The 20,845-nt window shown below is 47.6% G+C and overlaps 1 protein-coding gene across 4 annotated transcripts in view; it reads left to right on the top strand.

The window, feature by feature from the left end:
* STEAP3 (STEAP3 metalloreductase) overlaps positions 1–14,788 on the top strand; it is a 41,278-nt gene extending 26,490 nt beyond the window's left edge. For all 4 annotated transcript variants that reach the window (XM_079132956.1, XM_079132958.1, XM_079132957.1 and 1 more), the window contains exons 4-5: positions 6,617–6,778; positions 11,928–14,788. In XM_079132956.1, coding sequence (XP_078989082.1) covers positions 6,617–6,778; positions 11,928–12,209 — 444 coding nt within the window. In that variant the 3' untranslated portion in view covers positions 12,210–14,788. The remainder of the gene's footprint in view (positions 1–6,616; positions 6,779–11,927) is intronic.
* Positions 14,789–20,845: the final 6,057 nt, after the last annotated feature.

Below are 20,845 nucleotides of genomic sequence, written 5' to 3'. Positions count from 1 at the left end.
GTGAGGTAGCCCGGTGGCAGCTGGGGGGTGCCATGGGCCATGGGAGCAGCAAGAGAAGGGCCTTCAAGAGAATGTCAGGCATGCTGGAGGGACAGCCAGGAGCCAGTGAGGCTGGAGCCAGGGGGCAGGTGGTTCCCAGGCCTGAGAAGCAGAAGCCAGATCCCAGGGCCTTGAAGGTCAAGGACAGACTTTGCCCTTGGACTTTGAGGGGAACAGGGAGCCAGTGAAAGGTCCAGGGAATCAATCTTGCTGGTAAGCTGCCTGATGCTGGTGAAGCCACATCACCCACATAGGAGCCAGTGGAGGCTGGGAGCGGGATGGAGCGGCAGAGGAGCAGGAGGGGACGGGAGATGGACTGTGAAGCTGGAGCACACAGAATGATGGGCTTTGGGTGGCCGGCTGCGGGGCACAGAGGTCTCAGGGGTTTTGGTGTGAGCACCTGGAAGAATTGAGTTGCCATCAGCTAAAGTGCGAAGGCCTTTGGGAGTGAGTGTTTCTGGTCTGTGGACTTTGTTTGATTTGGGGGGCTGGTATTTTTCTTGATTTGGAAAAGCCATATGGTGTTCCTTTGCCAGCAGCATTCCTGGGAAGGGAGGGCCTTTGGGCCAAGCCAGGTGGAACAGAGGCGGCGGGCGTCAGCTGGCAGCCGGACTCCCAGAAACAGGCCCTGCTGCTCGAGCCCCGCACTGCCCCAGCGCCATGTCCCTTCATTCTCTCCAGCTACTGAACCCACCGCCGGGCCCCGCCCCCGGCCGGCGGCTGCGAGGGTCCTGCCCACTCCAGGACCGACAGCAGCGGGGCTGGCCCAGGCGCTGTGGGGCGCTTCTCACCCGCCTCTCGGTCCAGCCTGGGCGGGCCCTGCAGCTTCCTTGCGGCTCAGGATGCAGGGAGCTTTCGAGGCTGGCCTCTCCCCAGGCCCGCCCACCACACGGCCTCACGTGATGGCACCAAGCGAAGCGAGGCAGGCGCCTGCCAGGGAACCACAGACCTCAGCCCCTGCTCTTCTCTGGGCTCCTGCTCTCCTGCTGGCAGCCTCTCAGGGGCCCTCATCTCCCCACCCACAGACACCTGGCACCATCGCCTCTGTGGGTTCAGTCTCTCCTAAGAGAAAGGAAGAACCCCAGATTTCAGGCAGAGAAGCGCAATGCCTGCTGGAAATGAGAGGAAAGGAAAAAATAATAGTCACGAACCCTTAAAAAAGAACTTGTGTTCCGGGTACCATTCTAGGAGCATCACATACCCACTGTGAATTCATTTAATCCCTGTCTTATCCCTGTAAGGCAAGCACTGTACTAGCTTTATTTTATAGGTGAGAAAACTAAAGCACAGAGAGGTTAAGTAACTGGACCAAAGTCACAAAGCCAATAAGTAGCAGAGCTAGGATTCAGACTCAGCCATTCTAATCCAGATCCATGTTGTACTCATGGTGCTTTTTACTGGGAAAATAGCCAAATTAGCAGTAGAGTATATGATCTCAGAACTGGGTAATTCATTCCTTTACTCATTCACTGAGCACCTACTCTGCCAGGCTCTGAGTATGGTGGGGGCCTGGGGAGGTACAGAGGGAAGTAAGATTGACTTTAGCAGGTGTTGTGTAGAGGCCTGAAGGCCAGAGCCCTGGACTCTAATCCTCCAGTGTCACTGATTAGAACAAAGATCTTGACATTGAGCAAATCCCAGGTCCTCTTTTGCCCTGGCTATGGTCAAGGTCTCTCCTACGTCTAGTGTTGATGCTCCTAGATTTTTTTCCCCCTCAATTGGGGATTGAACCCAGGAGTGCTCTACCACTGAGCTGCAGCCCCAGTCCTTTTTATTTTGTATGTTGAGACAGGGTCTCTCTAAGTTGCCCAGTCTGGCCTTGAATCTGCGATCCTCCTGCCTTAGCCTCCCTAGTCACTGGGATTACAGGTGTGAGCCATGGCACCCAGTTGGCAGATACTTTCTCACTTCTGAAGAGCTGCTCCTCTCCACTGGGAGCTCTGTGCGGCTCTTGGGGGGACAGTGCTTCCCAGGAGGGGGCAGGCCCTAAGAGTGGAAGAGCCTGAGCCCTGTGTGTGGGGAGTGGGGAGCCCTCGCCTCTGTTTCAGGCAGTGATGGGGAACCCACCCAGGGGATGCCCACCCAGGGTTTGATGTAAATCCCTGCTTCCTCCCTTCCCCCTCCCCCACACCTCATTGGCCAGCTGCCTTTCTCTAAATTCCTTTTTCTATTTTGGCAGTAATGGATATTGAACCCGTGAGAGTTCAGTACCCCTGAACTCTCTCCAGTTCCACCACCCCCTCTTTTTTAAAATTTTGAGACAGGGTCTTGGCAAGGCTGGCCTTGAACTTGCAATCCTCCTGCTTCAGCCTCCTAAATTGGGATTATGATTGTGCCCTGTGCCTTTCCCTAAATTCTCTACCTGGCCAAGGCTCACCTTGAGAGTATGTTAACCAATTTTGCTTTGATGCCAATACCAGGACACAGAGGGGCACAGGCAAGGTAATTTCCCTTATGTTCCAAAGCCATATAGGGTTGCAGGCTCTGTAGAGGTTGCCAGGCAACCATCACTCTACAGGATGGGATGGCATCGAAGGCTGGCCATGCAAAGGGGCTTCAATGTGTTCCACAGAATTCTCAAGGGTAGAACGGACTGATGGGCTATGTCTAGGGGGATGGTCAGAGGAAGGCTGGGGTTGACGTGAAGCAGCCCAGAGCAGTGAGATGTTTAGCCTAGAGGTGCTGGATTAAACCATGTTGAATGCTCTGGGTTCTGTACCTGGGCACCCGAGCCTGTTCTGCATCCATCTCTCCCAGCAGGGCTCCCCGGTGGCTCCTGCCTGGCCAGTGGTTTTCCCTGCCTGCCTTCAGCCACCTCTCCACAGCACCCCCTGACACTGCTCTGCACCCCAGGGGCCCACTGTGCCCTTTTGGTTGAGGAACACATTAGCCTGGGTGCAGGAAACTCCCTCAGGATTTCCTGGAAGCCCCTGAATCTGCAGATTTGGAAGCAAAGCAGATTCCAGCTGTAGAGAAGACCTTTGAGTCCATGTTTGTTGACAGTATTATCAGCAGCAACAACTAATATTTGAATAACGCTTTCTGATTTGCTTGTGCTGTTCTCTAGAGATCCGTTTCAAAATCAAAATCAGTGTTTAACCCACCTACTGTTTCCCTAGCCCCCTTGCTCCAAATCGAATCTGTATGTGACTGTCAGAGAACAGTCTAAACCTCATTGGCCACCTCACTGCTGAAAGGTGACTCCCCATGTTCTTGGATATGGGTAGACCATTCATGATGCAGCCACACCCCCTCTCCAGTCTCACTGACCCCACTTCTGTGACACATCCCACTGTGTCCTGTATTGTCCTCTAAAGGGGCAGAACTCATTCCCCTTGACCTAGAAGACCCGCCCTGGGACACCTGGGCAGTCTGGCAAACTCCTATTCCTCCTTCAAAACCCTACCTCTTATAAGCCCTCCCGGCCTTTCCCTTTGCTTTTGCATATGCACCTGCTGTGTTTTGTACACACTTGTATTATTTTTCTTACACACCACTTCATCATGTGGCTCTTCCACACCTTGAGGGTGGAATTCCTAATAGAGTCCCCATTACATTCACTGAGTGACTGCAAAAATGGCCACAAAGCCAAAGCCAGGCATCCCCTAAGAGGAGTACATGTAGAGCTCAGACAAGAGTTTTTTTTTTGTTTGTTTGTTTGTTTGTCTTGGTTTTTTTGTTTGTTTTTTTTTTTTTTTTTGGTACCAGGGATTGAACCCAGGGGCACTTAACCACTGAGCCATATTCCCAACCCTTTTTTATATTTTATTTAGAGACAGGGTCTTGCTAAGTTTCTTAGGACCTCTCTGAGTTGCTCAGACTGGCTTTGAACTCACGATCCTCCTTCCTCAGCCTCCTGAACTGCTGGGATTACAGGCATGTGCCACCAGGCCTGGCTAAGAGCTCACTGAATTGCCCAGCTGCCACTAAGAACTAGAGCCCCAGCCATTTATTATATTAAGCATCTACTTCGTACCAGTCACGTGTGCTCATTTCACAAACACCATCCATTTAGTCCTTGAGTAACACAGCCAGAGACACAGAGGTGCTCCTAGCAAGGAAGGCACCGCCCAGGGCCTCATAACTGCCCCAAGGCAGAGCTGGCATCGGAGTCCAGCTCGCGGGGGAATGCTTCAACTCCTGCGCCCCACTCGCCCCTTTCTCTCCCCGCTCCTCCTCCTCTGGTTTGGCAGACCACGGGCACCAGTCTGTCCCCACCACTGCCCCCCATGGAGATTTGGGGAAGGGACAGTGCTGCAGCCTCACTGGTCCTCCCGCCCCTAGTCCTACAGCATCTAATCCATAACCAGAAGGGAAAGAAAATCCCACTCCTGAGTGCCATCTGCCCCTTTCTGGCTGATGAGCGCTCTCCTTGGTACCCTCAGAGTGGCCATAGCAGTAAAAGTACCTCTCTGGGGTCTCCACTTCTGACCACCAAAAGTCCCCACGGAAGCCCCGGTCTGTAGTCCTTTGATCACTGGACACGTCGGAGGGCCCTTTGGGGAATGGAAAACTCTTGGGCCTATGCAGCGCCAGGGCCGGGGAGGTTGAGGACACATGCCCCAGGCTGTCAGGGTGACCAAGATGCAGGTCCTTGGCCGTCCACTGCTCCCTTGCCCCTCACCCCTCCCTTCCTAGCATCACCACAGAATGGAACTCTCCGAGGAAAATAACAAGACATTTTGCAAGCCGGCGTGGTATATGTGTGCAATCCTCCAAACCCTGACTTGTGACATTAACTGCTTGGTCTTACCCAGTCACAGGAAGGAGTGACTAATGAAGCAGAGTTGACGAACAAACAACTTGCCACGTGGAGATGACTTCTTTGGCAGCCTGGTTAACACTGCCAGGAGTGAGTCAGTCCTCTTCGGGCAACGCTGTGGAGGGGACCTGTGCCCTTGGTGTGGTCCCAGCTGCACCCAACTAGCTCCTGCTGCCCTCACAGTTTCTGCCACACCTGGCACATGAGACAAACCGTCGTTTCAGACATGACCTCATCCATGTCTCCCAGGTAGAGAAATTGAGGCCTGAGCCAGTTTTCCAGAGGCATGACTAGTGGTCAGGACAGGAAGCAGGGTCTCCGGACTCCTGGTCCTTTTGTGGCTAAAAGACACCAACATGAGGGCGGGGGATGCAGCTCAGTGGTGGAGCACTTGCCTAGCAGGTCAAGGTCCTGGTCCCATCACCAGCACCATGGAAGAAAGAAAAGAAGAGAGAAAGAAAAAGCAAGAAGACCCCCAACATGAGCCATTCCACCCTAAAATCCTAAAATAACACAGACCCAATAATTTTTGGCAAATTTCAGGCGATGTGCCAAGTGCATAGCATTTTCTCAGTTTCTCTAAATGTTTCTCAAAAAGCTTTTCAACCATTTTTGCTCAGGCTCTGGATTCATTTTTAATATTTTATCTGGTAACTGAGCTTAGGTTATTTTTTTCTTTTTTTCCTAGCTGAAGTAGTTATTCAAAAAACCTGTATGAGTCACTCTGTTTTGAGAGGCAAGGACCAGCCTACTGAAGAGAGTCACATTTTCTGTCACATTTGCTGCTGCTTGTTCTGCTGGGAGAATAAAAGTAACTAGCATCTCACGGGGCTTCTCAGAAAACACACTGACTTCCAGGAACTTGGCTACCTGGGCCAGATGGGAAATGACGATCCTAATGGAAGGACCTTGACACAAGGTCTTCGTCTTGAGTGTGCTCTGCCTGTGACTGTCACCTGGCTAGAAGGGGCTCCTCTGCAGGGGCGGTCCAGGTGGGAAGAGGAGGGGCAATCTCCAGGTTTTCAGAGATCCCCAATTTATGCATTCCTGGAGTTTAGTGGGGGACCATCAAGCTCTATGAAAGCAGGTATCCTTGCTCTTTGCTCAGCACACAGTAGGCACTTCCTAAATGGCTACTGAACTGCTAATGGATGTCAGTCTCTGTTGCCTGGCAACAGTTGAACCAAAGCTATGTGCCTCAGACAGAAATGAATAAATAGGTGGGAAGATGGGGACCTGGAGGACTTGAGTTAGGAAATGTTGGGAGGTCATCGACTATGTGTGCCCTGGGGGGTGAGCCAGGGGCAGACCAAGGGTCCAAGGGGAGATGGGCTGGGAGGGGAGGCAGCCAGCAGAGGTGTGAGCCCACCTGGCTGTGGGGATTCAGAGCTGAAAGAGCCCCTCTTTGATCTCCAGTGATGTGGGGACTGGAAAACCATGTGATGTAGCTTTGCTCAAAGTGTATTTCTTGTTGACTTCTCTGGCTCCTTGCTCTTACCTGGTTGGTTGCTCCCAGACAGAGCAACATGTGTGCAAGACTCCAGGAGCCCATGACCTTGGGAAAGTGACTTGACCTTTGTGTCTCCATTCCCTCATCTGTGAAATGGGATTGTAGTGATGTCCATCTCAGGGGATGTTTGTGAAGTTAGAGTTGATAATGCCTGAGAAGCACTTAGAACACAACTAGGCGCCTGTTGGGTGTCAGGTGGGGTGTGGGCAGTAGCAGCAGCTATCTTTCTCCTATTCTTTCAGCACGGGCTCACCCACATCCCAGGGCACCAGCCTTTGTCACTGTGTTCATGGTTTTCCTTTCAGGTGGCCAACAAAAGCCACCTCTGGGTGGAGGAGGAAGTCTGGCGAATGGAGATATATGTCTCCCTGGGAGTACTGGCCCTCGGCACACTGTCCCTGCTGGCTGTCACCTCTCTGCCATCCATTGCAAACTCACTCAACTGGAGGGAGTTCAGCTTTGTACAGGTAAAGTAGTGTCTTCTCTATCAGTGAACCTCAGTGGGCCCCAGCCCACCTGCCCCGCACCTTCCTTCCACCCAGTCAGATGCCAGGGCCTTCCTACCCTGGGAACCCTCCAGGCTTCCTGACACAGGACTGCCAATGACAAGCTCATTTTTATGACATCAGGGAAAGCCAGGTAGAGGCCTGCAAAATATAAAAGAACAGAACAGAGAACCCCAGATCAAGCATTCTCAGTTTCTACCATTCTTTAACTGTCCAAACAAATTTCTGTGAAATGCAGTCATTGGACATTTTGTAGGTGTAGATGTGAATCAGTGAGCCCAGATCATCAAGCCACCCCCTCATTCCAACCTGGGACTACTGTTCCTTTTAACCCTCTGACACAGACAGGGCAGGTGCGAGGTGAGCTTTGGGATCACTGTACATGAGGGATGAGACACAGCATCTCCCAAAGGACACCCTTCCTGGGAAAATCCAGAGAAAAGGAGGTGTTAGGGGTGGGGTATTGCTTAGTGGTAGAGTGCTTGCCTAGCACACAGGAGGCCCTGGGTTCCATATCCCCAGCACCGCCAAAAAAAGAAGAAAAAGAAGGTCTGTCATCAAATAAGTTTGGGAAATGCCTCCCCCTAGAGACTCATAGCGCACTGTGGCACACCCACACACGACCTCTGTTAACCAGACCGACCGGGGCGTGAGAGCCCCTCCCGCCCCTGTTTTCCAGGTAAAGGCTATCAGAGCTGTCAGCCCAGTTCCTTGCATGCTCTGGGAAAGGCTGCCAGCAGCAGAGGGTCTTTGTACATTTGTTCAGGCAGCAAACATTTATGAGGCACTTACTGCATGCCAGGCATCACACGAGGCCCAGGATGAGACAGGGAGAAGCCAGGCAGAGCCCTGTTCCAATTATAATGGAGACAACTGAGCTGGAGACACTTCTTACATTCCTCTGGCATCTCTGGCGCCGTCCCCCACTCAGAGGACATGGTCAGTGTTGGCGGATTAACTCACCCCCTCCGTGGATAGGTGCTGACTAATGCTGGATCCTGCCATTGTATTGGATCAGGGCAGAGAACAGCCATGGCATCCACCCCCGCTGTCAACAAAAAATCTGTCCAGTATCTTCCCTGTGCGGCGAGGACTCAGGGACAGTGACAGTGTGCCGCTTTTATGTAATCGCAATTAATTATTCGTGACTGGGGATCCTTAACGTACCTTAGAACAAAACGGTTGTGGTTGTTTTTTAAAGTGTTGTCTGTGAATCTCCAGGGCTCCGCTCATCTCAGAAGTCCTGGAGGAGTGTTCACAGCTGACACATGCTAGCCAGGAGGGTGGAGGGAAGGGAATTTGACTGATCTGCCACTAATCCCCATGTGTCTCACACTCAAATCTAGGATTTGCCTTTTCCCGCCTGGAGTATCCTGGGTACATGGCTTGTCCACAATTAAAACAGACAGCAGGTTGCTCCTCTCACCAGAAAGTGGCTCCCTTAAGCAGCCATAGATTACATGCCCTGGCTCTGGCTGCCAGAGAAAGCCTATGGATTTGATTTTGTTAGCAAAAGCTGACTGAGACCCCAGCAGCCGCACCCTGCTTTACATATTGAAGAGTCAAAATAAAAATATGAAAGTCCTTCTGCACTGCAGGAGCTGGGGAGAGGGGTCAGATGGGTAGAAAGGCAGGATTTTGTTTGTGGAAATCAAATACCTTCACTGTGCCCACAAAACCCAGTTGCTCTGTTTCCCAAGAGTGCTAACATGGAAGATGAAGGTCTACAGCCTGTGTCCCCGCTCTAAGAGGATCATGTCCACCACCTGAGTCCCCAAACTGGGACTACAGTCATGCACCACCATGGTGGCTCTTGACCACCCTCTTCTGATTGGAGGTAGCGAGATAGGGGCCAAGAGACTTCAACCGGGGGTATCAAAGCAGTTCAGGTTGGAGTTTGCAAACTACAGTAGACATGTTTAGTGGGCCATGCCTCCATTCAGTGGGTTCTCCCTGGATTTCCTAAGTGAAATAGAATAGAATGACAAAGAAAACATTGGAGCATTTTGCATGGTGTGAGGATAGGATATTTTCAGCTACATTGACTCAAGCAATAAATACATGTGTCCTGTGCAGTAATGTAAAATGCATTTCTTACTGCAAACCACCATTAGAAAGGTTTGAAGACACAGAACACTCCTGGAGAATAGGGATGCCCAAACTTGCCCCAGACCTGTGAACTCAGATACTGAGGGATGACTTGGAAGTCTGGGTGACTCCTAGGTGTATGTGCTGCAGCATGTGGCGCCCCCTGGTGGTGTGAACATAGGCGGTGAAACCACAGACCTGTCGAGACTCTCCCCTCACCTGCACCATCAGGCAAATTCCTCAGACTCTGAGATTCTGCTTTCTCACCTGGTACCTGAGTTCACTCATGTGGTCATTGGAAATATGTAAGCCCAGTATATATAAACTCAGGACCCATGCACCCAATAATAGCTGGATAATTTTTTTTTTTTTTTTTTTTTTTGGTGGGTATACTGAATTTGAACCCAAGGGCACTATACCACTGAGCTACACCCCAAGCCCTTTTTATTTTTTATTTTGAGACAGGATCTCACTAAGTTGCTTAGACTGACCTTGAATTTGTGATCCTTCTGCCTTGGGCCCCTGAGTCACTGGGATTACAGGCATGCACCAGCATGCCTGGCTGGTTCACTGAATGATTTTTGAGCAGAGTAGCAACCCTCTCCTGTCAAGTTAGCATGGGCAGTGAGGAGCTACCAGACTCTATTTCTCTCCCCTGCCATGTACCCTCACACAGCCACCAGGGCTTAGAAACCAGCTGTGGTCTCAATGGACTTGGCCTGACCCCTGGGTATGTAATACTTTGTTTTTCTAAAAGCCATATGATTTGCATTTATCCTTTGGTCTCCAAGTCTGTTTTCAAAGTTTTAGTTTTGTATTGTTTCTTTGGGTGGTTTTGTTGCTTTGGTGTAGGTTTTGGCTGCTTTAGTTTCCACTTCAGTCAGCTAAACATCATTATATCACAAAATATCCAGGTTGGAACCACTCACCTGCACAGAAAAACTAAGGTTCAGCTCTTAGCACCTCTGTTATGTCCCAGAGTTTGAGGAGCTTCCTATGACCTTGTTCACTCCAGCCACTTGCCTGAAATAATGACAGAGTACAGCATGACCCCACTTGATGAGCGATTGTCCAAAGACCCTTCTTGCTGTAGTAATTGAGCACCAGCAGGAGCCACCGAGGACCTGGCTGTTTCTTTTTTGCTAACAAGCTTCCATGTAATAAAAATGGCCCTTGCTTGGGGGTTATTAATTGCCCTGTGACAATCCCTCTCCCTTTTTGGGTTTCCTTTGGCCATTCTGGGATTATTAAATTGCTCCCAAGGAGAGAGAATTTTAGGGACACGAACTCACTGGAATCATCTGGGCTTTCCACCAGGATTGGGAAGTAAAGAGGCCCTTTGTTATTGGCTGACCTTTGGCTGTTGGCCCTTGCTGTGAACCCTCAGCCCAAGGTTAGGGCTTCCTGACATCTGCATCCTGGGATTTGGGATGCGTAGCATGAGAATGTATGAACAGGAGGAGCTGGCAGCCTCTGATGGGTCTGGGGGTTGCATCTCCATGCTGTACCAGTGCAGGGCCCCATCCATCCCTCTCCAGATTAGAGACTGGGGACAGGGGCCCACATGTATCAGACTCTGTAGTATAGGCATGTCACCCAAGGGAGATGCTAATGCTAGTGGGGCCACCATCCTAGGCCTGGGCAGCTTCTTACTGCTGCCGCATCTGGGGGAAAGCACAACACAGCACACAGGCACTAAGAAGCCCTCAGAGGCTCTTTGTGTAAGGAACAGGTAGGTCCAGGTTCTCCCCAGGCAAACTTCCTGGGCACAGGGACCCATGTGGACTTTTCAACCTCAAGTTAGAAAGATGTGGGTGATGTGAGTTTCCAGAATTAGTGCTTTAGTCCTGGCTGCATATTAGCATCATCTGCTGAACTCTGAAAAACAACAGATGCCTGAGCCCTGCCCCAAACCAATTTAATCTAAATTCCCGGGGGCAGAGCTCGGGCACTAATATTTCCCTAGGTGATTTTAATGTGCAGCAAATGTTTGAAACCAGTCTCAGACTGATCAACTCAGGGATAAAAGGCACTTTCCAGCCATCTCTGCAACTCTGGTGCCTCCACAAAGAGGGGGCGCTGGCAGGACCTTCTGTTGGAACGGGGTCATTGTCAGTGGGAACTAGCACCAGGGAAGAATCTGCATCCCCTGCATGGTCCATAGGAATGTTGACATGCAAGTTGCAGGAATCAGCACTTCCTGGCATTTGTTACACCTGTCAGTGACCCACAAAAGCCCACCTGCGGCTCAAGGGGTGGAGTTCTGTATAAGATGGCCATTAACAGTTGAAGCTGGAATGGTCTTATCTCCCCTATCCTCACATCACTCTTTGCAGGCCAAGGGTAAAGCTCAGTGGGTTCCGCCTGGGGTGCTCATAACTCAGCATGGCAGGAGGTGAAGGACCAGCCCACACTGACTGAGAGAATCTGTCTGGTGTCATGGGACTTTCTGTATAGTGCCAGATACCCAGACTGCAGGTCCCTGGAACCCCCTTAACTGTTGGTGCCCTATCCACGTACCATCTGTAAATTATTTACTTTGTGTTTCTCTTTAAGTCAACTAAAATCAATTTCCTTTTTTATCCGGCCTTAACTTAAACCAGCTATTTGTGAAATTACAATTTTGGTATGCTGGCAGACACTTGTTATTTTTCATTAAAATATTCACAAAACTACTAAACTGTTTTTCAATTCCTTTGAACATAATTCCACCTAAAATTGGCTGGCAGCTGTCAGAGGCACAGATAACACAGCTGGGGGGAAGCATCATTATCTCATTGAGTCTGCATGAACCAACCCTTATACACCTTCAACATAGAAGCGATAGTCCCACTTTTCTGCTAGTGATGCTTTAGAGTTTAGGAAGTAATTCTAAGTTCGTGCCTGTGCTGAGTGGTTGGGCGGGAACTGGAAACCACAGCCTTGAATCCTAAAGCTCAATCCTAAAGCCCCCTCGCGGTGGCCAGCGCACAGAAGCGCGGGGTCCTCCACGGACGCTCATTCCTGCCTTTTCCTCCCGCAGTCCACGCTGGGCTTTGTGGCGCTGGTGCTGAGCACGCTGCACACGCTCACCTACGGCTGGACGCGCGCCTTCGAGGAAAGCCGCTACAAGTTCTACCTGCCGCCCACCTTCACGCTCACGCTGCTGGTCCCCTGCGTGGTCATCCTGGCCAAAGGCCTGTTCCTCCTCCCCTGTTTCAGCCGCAGACTTGCCAAGATCCGCAGGGGCTGGGAGAAGGACGGCGCCGTCAAGTTCGCGCTACCGACAGACCACATCCTGGTGGAGAAGACTAGCCACGTGTGAGGCGCCTGTGCCGGGCTTCTAGGCGCTGGTGGGTGGGTAGCTGAGCCCAGTTGGGTTTTCTTTTTTTGGACACTGTAGAGTGGAATATTTATGGACAAATGGGTGGTCTGAGGTTCGAATTCCTGGGACGCAAATGTACACAGTAATATACAGAATGCCACGCATGTGCGCGTGTGATATATATGTACGTTTATTTCACATATATAACAGAATTTGCCATTATACTTATTAGCTTTGAAAAATTGGGTCCCTGAGATTTCAACTTGTAGCTAAAAGCAAGTACCAGATGTTAAACAGCTAGATCATGCTATCGTGACCTTGGCAGAGATATACACACTTTTGTACAGAAGAGGCTTTGCTCTCCCCCATCATCTCCCTTCAGCTACTCTCCCAAGGCTCACGCGGAGCTGGGGCTCTAAAGTGGCAGAAAGACAACAGCTCTACCTGCAGCCCCACCAGGTGCCTGGAGCTGAGGAGATGTCAGTGGGCAGGGTTTGTGGGTCTGGTCCCTTCTCAACCCCCTGGGGGGTTGGGGAGGAATCATAGCATAATGGGGGAACCGGGAGTCAGAGCTGGGAGCCGAATGAAGGTCGCGTCCATTTTGGGGTGGGGTGGGGATGGGATTGGGGCTGAAGCTGCTCCACCTGGTTTTTACTGAGCCAGGGAGATTTTTTTTCCCTCAAAGTCAGGAGTCACCATGGAGCCTGCAAATGGATCCTCTTGTGAGGGTGTGAAGTCACCTCTTTGTGGAGTCACTAATGAACTGTCTTCAGAACAAGTGTAATTGCTTTCTCTCCATTAAGTAGGTGGTGACCGTTCTTTAAACCACTGTGCCTTCTCGCCTTCTCATTGTTAATCTGAATGCCTCCCTGGAAGGCTTAGAGTAGATGCTTTGCAGATCAGCCCTGTGAGGTGGGGGCACATACGTGCTCACTGAGTATCATGGCTGAGGCCCCTCTTGGACCTGCCCTCAAGGCTGAAGGACTGTCTTCGTTAAGCTGGCTCTGTGGAAAAATAACGTCCTCTGTTGCCACGGGGCAGAGGAAACTGTCTTCCCAGCACCCTGAAAGTCACAGTGGCTCTCAGTGCCCCCTCACAGGGTACAGTAGTCTCCTCTTCTCCAGTTTCATCTTCCCCCATTTCAGCTCTCCATGGTCAACTGCAGTCTGAAAATATTAATATTTTGTCTTGACTTTCAATAGAGAGGCCACACATTTTATTACAGTATGTTGTTATAATTTTTCTATTTTGTTTTTGTGTTAATCTCTTCCTAAGCCTAATTTATTAATTAAACTTTATCACAGGTACTTATGCATATGGAAGAATGTATATGTAGAGTTGATTACACCCATGGTTTCAGGCATCCACTGGCAGGGTGTCTTGTAAGTATTCCTGAGGATAAGAGGGGATTACCATATTGTTTCAAAAACGCTAGGTGGAACTTTTCCTTTAAAGTTACAAATCTAAAATGTTGCTACCCCAAAGCACAAGAGGCCAGACCACAGCCAGGGCCATAGGACATCTGTCCCCTAGTCCCACGCCATGTGTCACTGATTCAGACTGAAACTGGTTTACTCTCTGTTGATAAACAGCTGTTTTCTGCTGAGTCTCTCCCCAAGCCAGGGTGATCAGTCACCAAAACGTCATCTCTGAACTCAAAGATCACTATGGGCTCCTGGACCAGGAGTCAAGTTTTGGTAGCAGCCAAGAGAGTAGGGCATGCAGAGGCCAACCAGAGAGTGCTTGAGACGTGACTGCCAGCCCACAGCGGCTACACGTACTAATGTCTACAGACTGCTTTAGGGTCCTTATGTGATAAGGAGTAAAAACTCAGTGTAGGAGCCCCTCATTAGGCCTGTGACTGATGGGGGAGGGCTGTGCAGAGGGACTGTCTATTTTCTAAGGTGCTTCCCCAGGCTGGAGATAGAAGCTTGTCATATACATTGGTCCTGATGGAGTGCCAGCCGATGAGAGGCTCACCAAAAGATGGACAAGCAGAGTGCCATTTGCTTGGCATGAGGAGGGCCTGTGACTCCCTGCTAATGAGAAGCAGGAGAGCACCAGCAAATGAGCCTGCGAGGATCCCGGCCCCAGTGGGTGTCAGCTGCCCTCCTTCCCCAACCCTCCCTGGCTGGGGATGCGTCCTTATACCAAAGAGGATGACACGGAGCAAAGGCCAGGTCCTTCCTTCCTTTCCCCACCCACCTCCTGCCAAAGGTGTTTATCAGGGGAGAAATGGTCCCAAGGTGGGTGACAGGAGGAAACAGGCAGCGGTGTCATCTACCAACCAGACAATCTGCTCGTGAAAGGGCCCTGGGATTGGCCCTGACCCGTGTCTCCTGCTGTTCCTCCCTACCTCACCAGGCAGCTGCAACAGCATCCCCAAGAGAGCAAGTCACTCCCCACCACCTGGGAAAGTCTGTGTGTCTCGGTACAAAAGTGCCTCAACCCAAGTGCTCTGGAAATCCTAAGTGCTACGGTCTGAGGTGGATGTTTGATACCTAGGCCGTTGAGCCTGTGTATTTTGTTTTTACCTTATAGAGCTTGTCTTAAGCAATGAAAATAAACACTTAGCCTTCCAAGAATTTCAGGCTTAATTTCTGGTGTGTGGACCATGTGTGAGCTGGTTCAGTCATGGACTTGACCAGCCTTCTGAATGGAGCCTGCTGTCAGTCAGGCAGCGCCCAAAGACTACCTGGGTGAACACAGAATATGTTACAGCCAGTTACTGAGGAAGGGCAAACAGATAGACCCACAGTGATGGGCCAGTAGGAAAATGGATAAGATCCAGGTGACAAAGTCTGAGTTGGGGTGGGGGGTGAAAGTAGTACCCCAGGCCAGCTGGATGGCAAGGGGCCCCCTGGAGTGATCTGCAGGCCCAGGCCCTGAGTGCGGGTTAGAACAGGGGTACATCTTACATTATAGTGTACCTGTAAGTCATATGAGGATGTCGTTCAAATGCAAGGTCTGAGGTGGGTCCTGAGATTGTACGCATCTGATAAGCTCCCTGGTGACAGATGGTGTCGATCCTTGGACACTCTGAGAAAGATCTCGTTTGGCTTCCTTTGCTTTTGTTGTGCTGCAGTCTATAGCACACTGACTGGCACATACATCTCTCTGCCCTATTAACCTGCTCTGTGATCCACCTCCTCTGGTGGCCCTGGTGACATGTGTCTGTGCTCACTGCCCCTGCTGTTCCCATGAAGACTGAGGGAGAAAACACCCCATCCCTAGAGCCTCCATTTTGCTTTTGTGAATCACATGCACGACATCCCCTGGGTGCCCATCAGAACAGGAGGTCCTCTCTTCAGAAATACCCACCCGTCACACAGCCAGGCCTTTCTGTGGAAGTCACTAGACAGTCTTGCTATAGACGGAGGAAAACAAGAGACCCATGGGCTAGAAGTCTGTCTGATAGGTAAAAAACATTTCCAACAACAACCAAAAAATGGTTTTGCCATCTCGAGTCCATGGTCTGCACTGGCCACAAAAAGAACCATGTCCAGAAAATAACTTCACTCAAAAAATGTTTAATGTAAGAGAAATCTCTGTCCTCACACACTTAATGCTGGGAGAGTGATGTTTACGAAGAAGTAACAAAATCTGTGGGAAATACCTATTACTCAGATAGTTCGTTCACATGAGAACTAGGAACTAAGGAACCATTGAGCTATTGGGCAAATTGAAACTTCTCCTAAAACAATGGAGTTGGCCCTTGGGAGTTTTTTGGTGCTGGGTTGTTTCTCTGGTCTCTGCACCAAGAATAAGTTGGTACCACCAAAGCTGAAATTCTGAATCCCAACACACCAGCACCAACCTTTTCTAGCAGATATACTAAAAATCCCTGTTTACTCACCTGAAACGAACTTTAGAAATAATATAACTTACCTGTGCATTTAATTTTTAATCAAAAGGTCAAAAACATAAGCTAAAAATAAAGATGATTTATACTAAAATTGCCTTTGTAACAGTAATAGCAATTATTACATTGAGCGATAATCTTACAATAAGTTGACTTTAAGATAAATGATATTCAACTAAACATCATTGGTTGACCTAGAGGAAGAAAGTTAGGTCATTGGGGGCATGCCCTTAAAGAATATTATTCAGATCCTAGCCCAGTCACCCCCACCCTAACTCTATCTCTGTTCTATCTCATGTTCTCTGACCTGAACATGTTTTAAATGTTTCTGGAACATACCAATGAACAGGAGTGGTTGAAGACATAAGAGACAGAGACAAGTAATGAGAGAAAATCAAAGTCCTAGAGGGCACAGGAAAGACTGAAAGCCAGAGCACAGGTGACTTGTGGGGTGGGCGGTGAGCAGGGAGCTTATCCTTTAAAAGTAGGAAAGAAGGAGAAAGGAGGCGGTGTCAGTGGGGGAAGGCCTGGCCTTGACTCCTGGTGGCCCCTCCAGTGGCATCTACATCTTTATAGAGAAATGAACAATGCATCTGAAGGGAAAGGAGACTGGGCTTCAAGGGTTGAAAAAAAGTGAAAAGGGAGCTGATGAGCTGATGAGGGACACATAGTAGGAGTTTTAAAGGACTTGATTATAGAGTGCTTTTTTGTTTTTGTTTTTGTTTTCTAAAAAGAAATGCATCTAATGCATCTAATTGTGTTTCCTGGGAAGTGTACAAAGCAGATTTTGTTCAGTGGAATTGTTTTCCCCCACAAATTACCATAACTCCAGAGAGTTTATCTTTGCCCAGTTTAGTCTCCAAGCAAAAATGCTTTGGCTACCTTTTTGTTTTCCTAGATCAGAAATGAACAATCACAAATGGACCCTTTGATGTACCAAGCAACCAAACCTCCACGTCCAGCCCTCCCGTGAAGTGAGCCATCAACCCCTGGTGTACTGAGTGTTCACATTATTTATGGGATCAGAAATGTAGCTTATTTCTATAATTCCCATTCTGTGCAGAACATACTCTTGAAAATATAATTTTAGCCAACGGTGATAACTTTTCCCTGCCCAAAGAATTTGTTAGGGCTTCCATTTCCTGAAGGGTCTTCCTGCTGCAAAATAGCTAGTTCCTGGACAAAAGACATTTAGAAAGCACGCTGAACTCTCAGGGGGTAAGGGAAATCACCAGGGCGGAAAGTGAATGGGAACACACAAATAAACAAACAAGACAAAGCTCTCTTTGACTCCTGGCAGGAGCAAATTCAAGTCCTTTCTGGTGCAAAACAACCTCAGTTCATGCCAACCAAAGAGGAATTTGGCATCTATGATCAACAGACCATAGGTGAGAATCCACAGAAGCCACCATGGAGGACTTCAAAGGAGAATCATTACATACAGAATGAGGATATTTTCAGTATCTAAAGAACTAGAGGCTTGAAAACTAAATATCAATAAGACCCTATGAAGAACCAGGCGTGATAACAAATAAAACCTTCAGAAATGAAGAATTGTTGGAAACAACGCAAATATGGTGAGTTTAACAGCAGACTGGAAGAAATTAGTACATTCAAAAATGGAGCCAAGTGACTCAGCATATAAAAAAGGACATATAGATAGAAAATATAAAAAGAAAGTTAAAAGAAAGAGCTGTTAAAATGAAAGAGTCTAACACACTAATAACTGGAGTTCCAGAAACAAAGAATAGGGGACAAACTTTAAAGAGACAAAAATTTAGGATTTTCTAAAGCCAACAAAAGACTGGAATCAGAAACGTAGAAAGCACAATGTATACCATGAGGTGGGAAAGGGAATTTAAAAGTAAAGCCACACTTAGACATACTGAAAAGCTTTAAAGGCAGCCAGCAAAACAATGACAGATTTCCTGGTGCAGTGGTGCACATCAATAATCCCTGCTGCTCTGGGGGCTAAGGCAGGAGGGTCACGAGTTTGAGGCCAACCTGTGCAATTTAGTGAGACTCTTTTATTTAAAAGAGCTGGGGATGTGGCTCAGAGGAAGAGCATCCCTGGGTTCAACCCCTGGTGCTGCAAATAAAATAAAATAAAATAAATTACTATTTCAAATAGTTGAGGACACAGAAAGAATCCTACTTAGAAGGAAATCAATAGGCTTGATAGGAATCAAGACACAAAGACTCCAACTCAGAGAAAGTGAATAGAAAGATATACTAAATATAAGAGCAGAAATTACAGGAAACAAAGTTAAGATGGAGAAGATGGCAGAGTCAGAGGTTGGATTTTGGACAAAACTGATCAATGAATCTTTGATAAGCCAATCATGAAAATAAAAGAGAGAAAAGGCTCAAGTTAATAATTTTAGGTATAAAACAGAGGTAAAACTACAGAAGAAACAGAAATTTAAAAGATAACGAGTGAGGTGTGGTGGCACATGCCTGTAACCCCAGCGACTTGAGAGATGGAGGCAGGAGGATCACAAGTTCAAAGCCAGCCTCAGCAACTTAGTGAGGTCCTGAGCAACTCAGTGAGACTGTCTCTAATAAAATATAAAAAAGGGCTGTGGATGTGGATCAGTGGTTAAGCACCCCTGGGCTAATGAGAATATTACACATGAGACTATTCAAGTAAGTTTGAAATGGACAAAAATATAACTTACCAAACTGTCTGAGGGAAACAGAAAACTTTAATATTCCCTGAAATCACTAAAAAACTTAAATAAGAAATTTAAAACACACACACACACACACACACACACACACACACACACACACACATACACACACACACTCCTAAGGTCCAGATGATTTTGCAGCAAAATTCTACTAAACTTTCAGTAAATTAATGCTTCTATCTTTATAATCCCTCCCAAAAGTCCCTTTTAAAGTATGCCTCTACTTCATGTACAGAGAAACAAGAAGTATCCCATTTGTTTACAATAAAAATGAATTAAAAAAAAAAAAGTTGAACTAGTCCCCACCTTATTCTAAAAGGTCATAAAAGATAATAAAACTAAACAAGAAATGTATAATAAAGGAAAATCACAGGCCGAATTCACTCCTTACATAAATCCAAAAATCCTAAACAAATATATTAGCAAATTTAATCTTGCAATAAACATAAAAGATCACAAATTATGACTAAGTTTGACTTATTCCAGGAAAGCAAGTGTGGTATAACATAAACTCTATAAATATCATTAACGACATTAAAATTTTTGATCATTTCAGTAGCTAGGGGGAAATACATGATAAAATTCAATGCTCATTTGCTAATGGTTTCCATGATTTGAATGTGCCCCCAAGGGTATCTGTGTTGGAACTGGTCCCCAACATGGCAGTATTAAGAAGTGGTGCAATGGGACATGGTGGCACATGCCTGTAATTCCAGAAACTCTGGAGGTTGAGGCAGGAGGATTACAAATTTGAGGCCAGCCTCAGCAACTTAGCAAAGTCCTAAGCAATTTAGTGACCCTGTCTCAAAAATAAAAAGCAAAAAGGAGTGGGAATGTGGCTCAGTGGTCACATGCCCCTGGATTAAATCACTGGTACCAAAAATAAAGTCGTGCATCTTATAAGAAGCGAGGCCAGGTGGAAGGTGGTTGGATCATCACTGGGAGCATTGCTCTTAGAAGTAATTAATGTAGTTCTTATGGGACCCCAGTTAGTTTCTGCAAGAACAGGTTGTAAAAAGAGCAAGACTGGCTCCTTCTGGGTCTCTGGCTTCCAATCTCACCATGGGATTCCTCCCTCCACTCATGTTCCTGCCACTGTGATGACACCCATGATGAGGCCGAAACTGATGGAACTGCCCAGTTGTGGCCTCCCAGCTTCCAAAACCGTGAGCTAAACAGACCTTTTTTCTTTGTAAATTACTGAGCCATGAGTATTTTATTATAGCAACAGAAAATAGACTAATACACCATTTGTGAATAAAATTTTAAAAAAAGAGCCTTAACAAATGGGAAATAGAAGGGAACTTTCTTGACCTGATAGAGGTAATCTATTACAAACTTATAGCAAATACTATTCAATTAGTGAAATGTTAGAAGCTCACCTAAAATGAGGAGTGAGAACTGAGGACATAGCTCAGTGGTAAAGTGCTTGCTTAGCCAGTGAAAGGCCCTGGGTTTGATCCTCAGTAGCACATTGGCAACTACTACAAAAATCAGAAACAAGACAATGATGCCACTATCACCAGAGGTCCTAGCCAATGCAAAAGAAGAAACTAATAAAAAGTAAAGATAGATAGAACAGGAGAGGAAGTCACAAAACTGTCATTGTTTACAGATTACATGATTACCTACACTGAAAACCCAAAAGAATATGAACCTTATTAGAAGTAAAAGGACAGTTTAGACAGGTAGCTGCTTTAAATGAATATTAAAATATGTTGAATTCTCATATACCAGTTACAAATGGTAAGGAAATATTAAAAATAAACACCTGCTGGGCACAGTGACACATGCCTTTAATTCCAGCTGCTCAGGAGACTGAGACTGGAGGATCACAAGTTCAAAGCCAGGCTGAGCAGCTTAGCAAAACCCTAAGCAACTTAGCAAGACCCTTTTTCAAAATAATTTTTTTTAAAGGGAAATGTGATTAAGTGCCCCTGGGTTCAATCTTTAGTACCAAAAATAAATACATTATTAATAAATAAACATCTTTTACAATAGCAATAAAAATATGATTCCTAGAATAAATCTAATACATCTGTGGAATGCCCATAATGAGAAAATTATAAAATTATTCAAGT

This window comes from Sciurus vulgaris, assembly GCF_902686455.1.
Source record: "Sciurus vulgaris genome assembly, chromosome: 3".
Classification (NCBI taxonomy): domain Eukaryota; kingdom Metazoa; phylum Chordata; class Mammalia; order Rodentia; family Sciuridae; genus Sciurus; species Sciurus vulgaris.
Note: the sequence above shows the minus strand (reverse complement) of the source record. Positions and strands in the feature narration are given on the sequence as shown.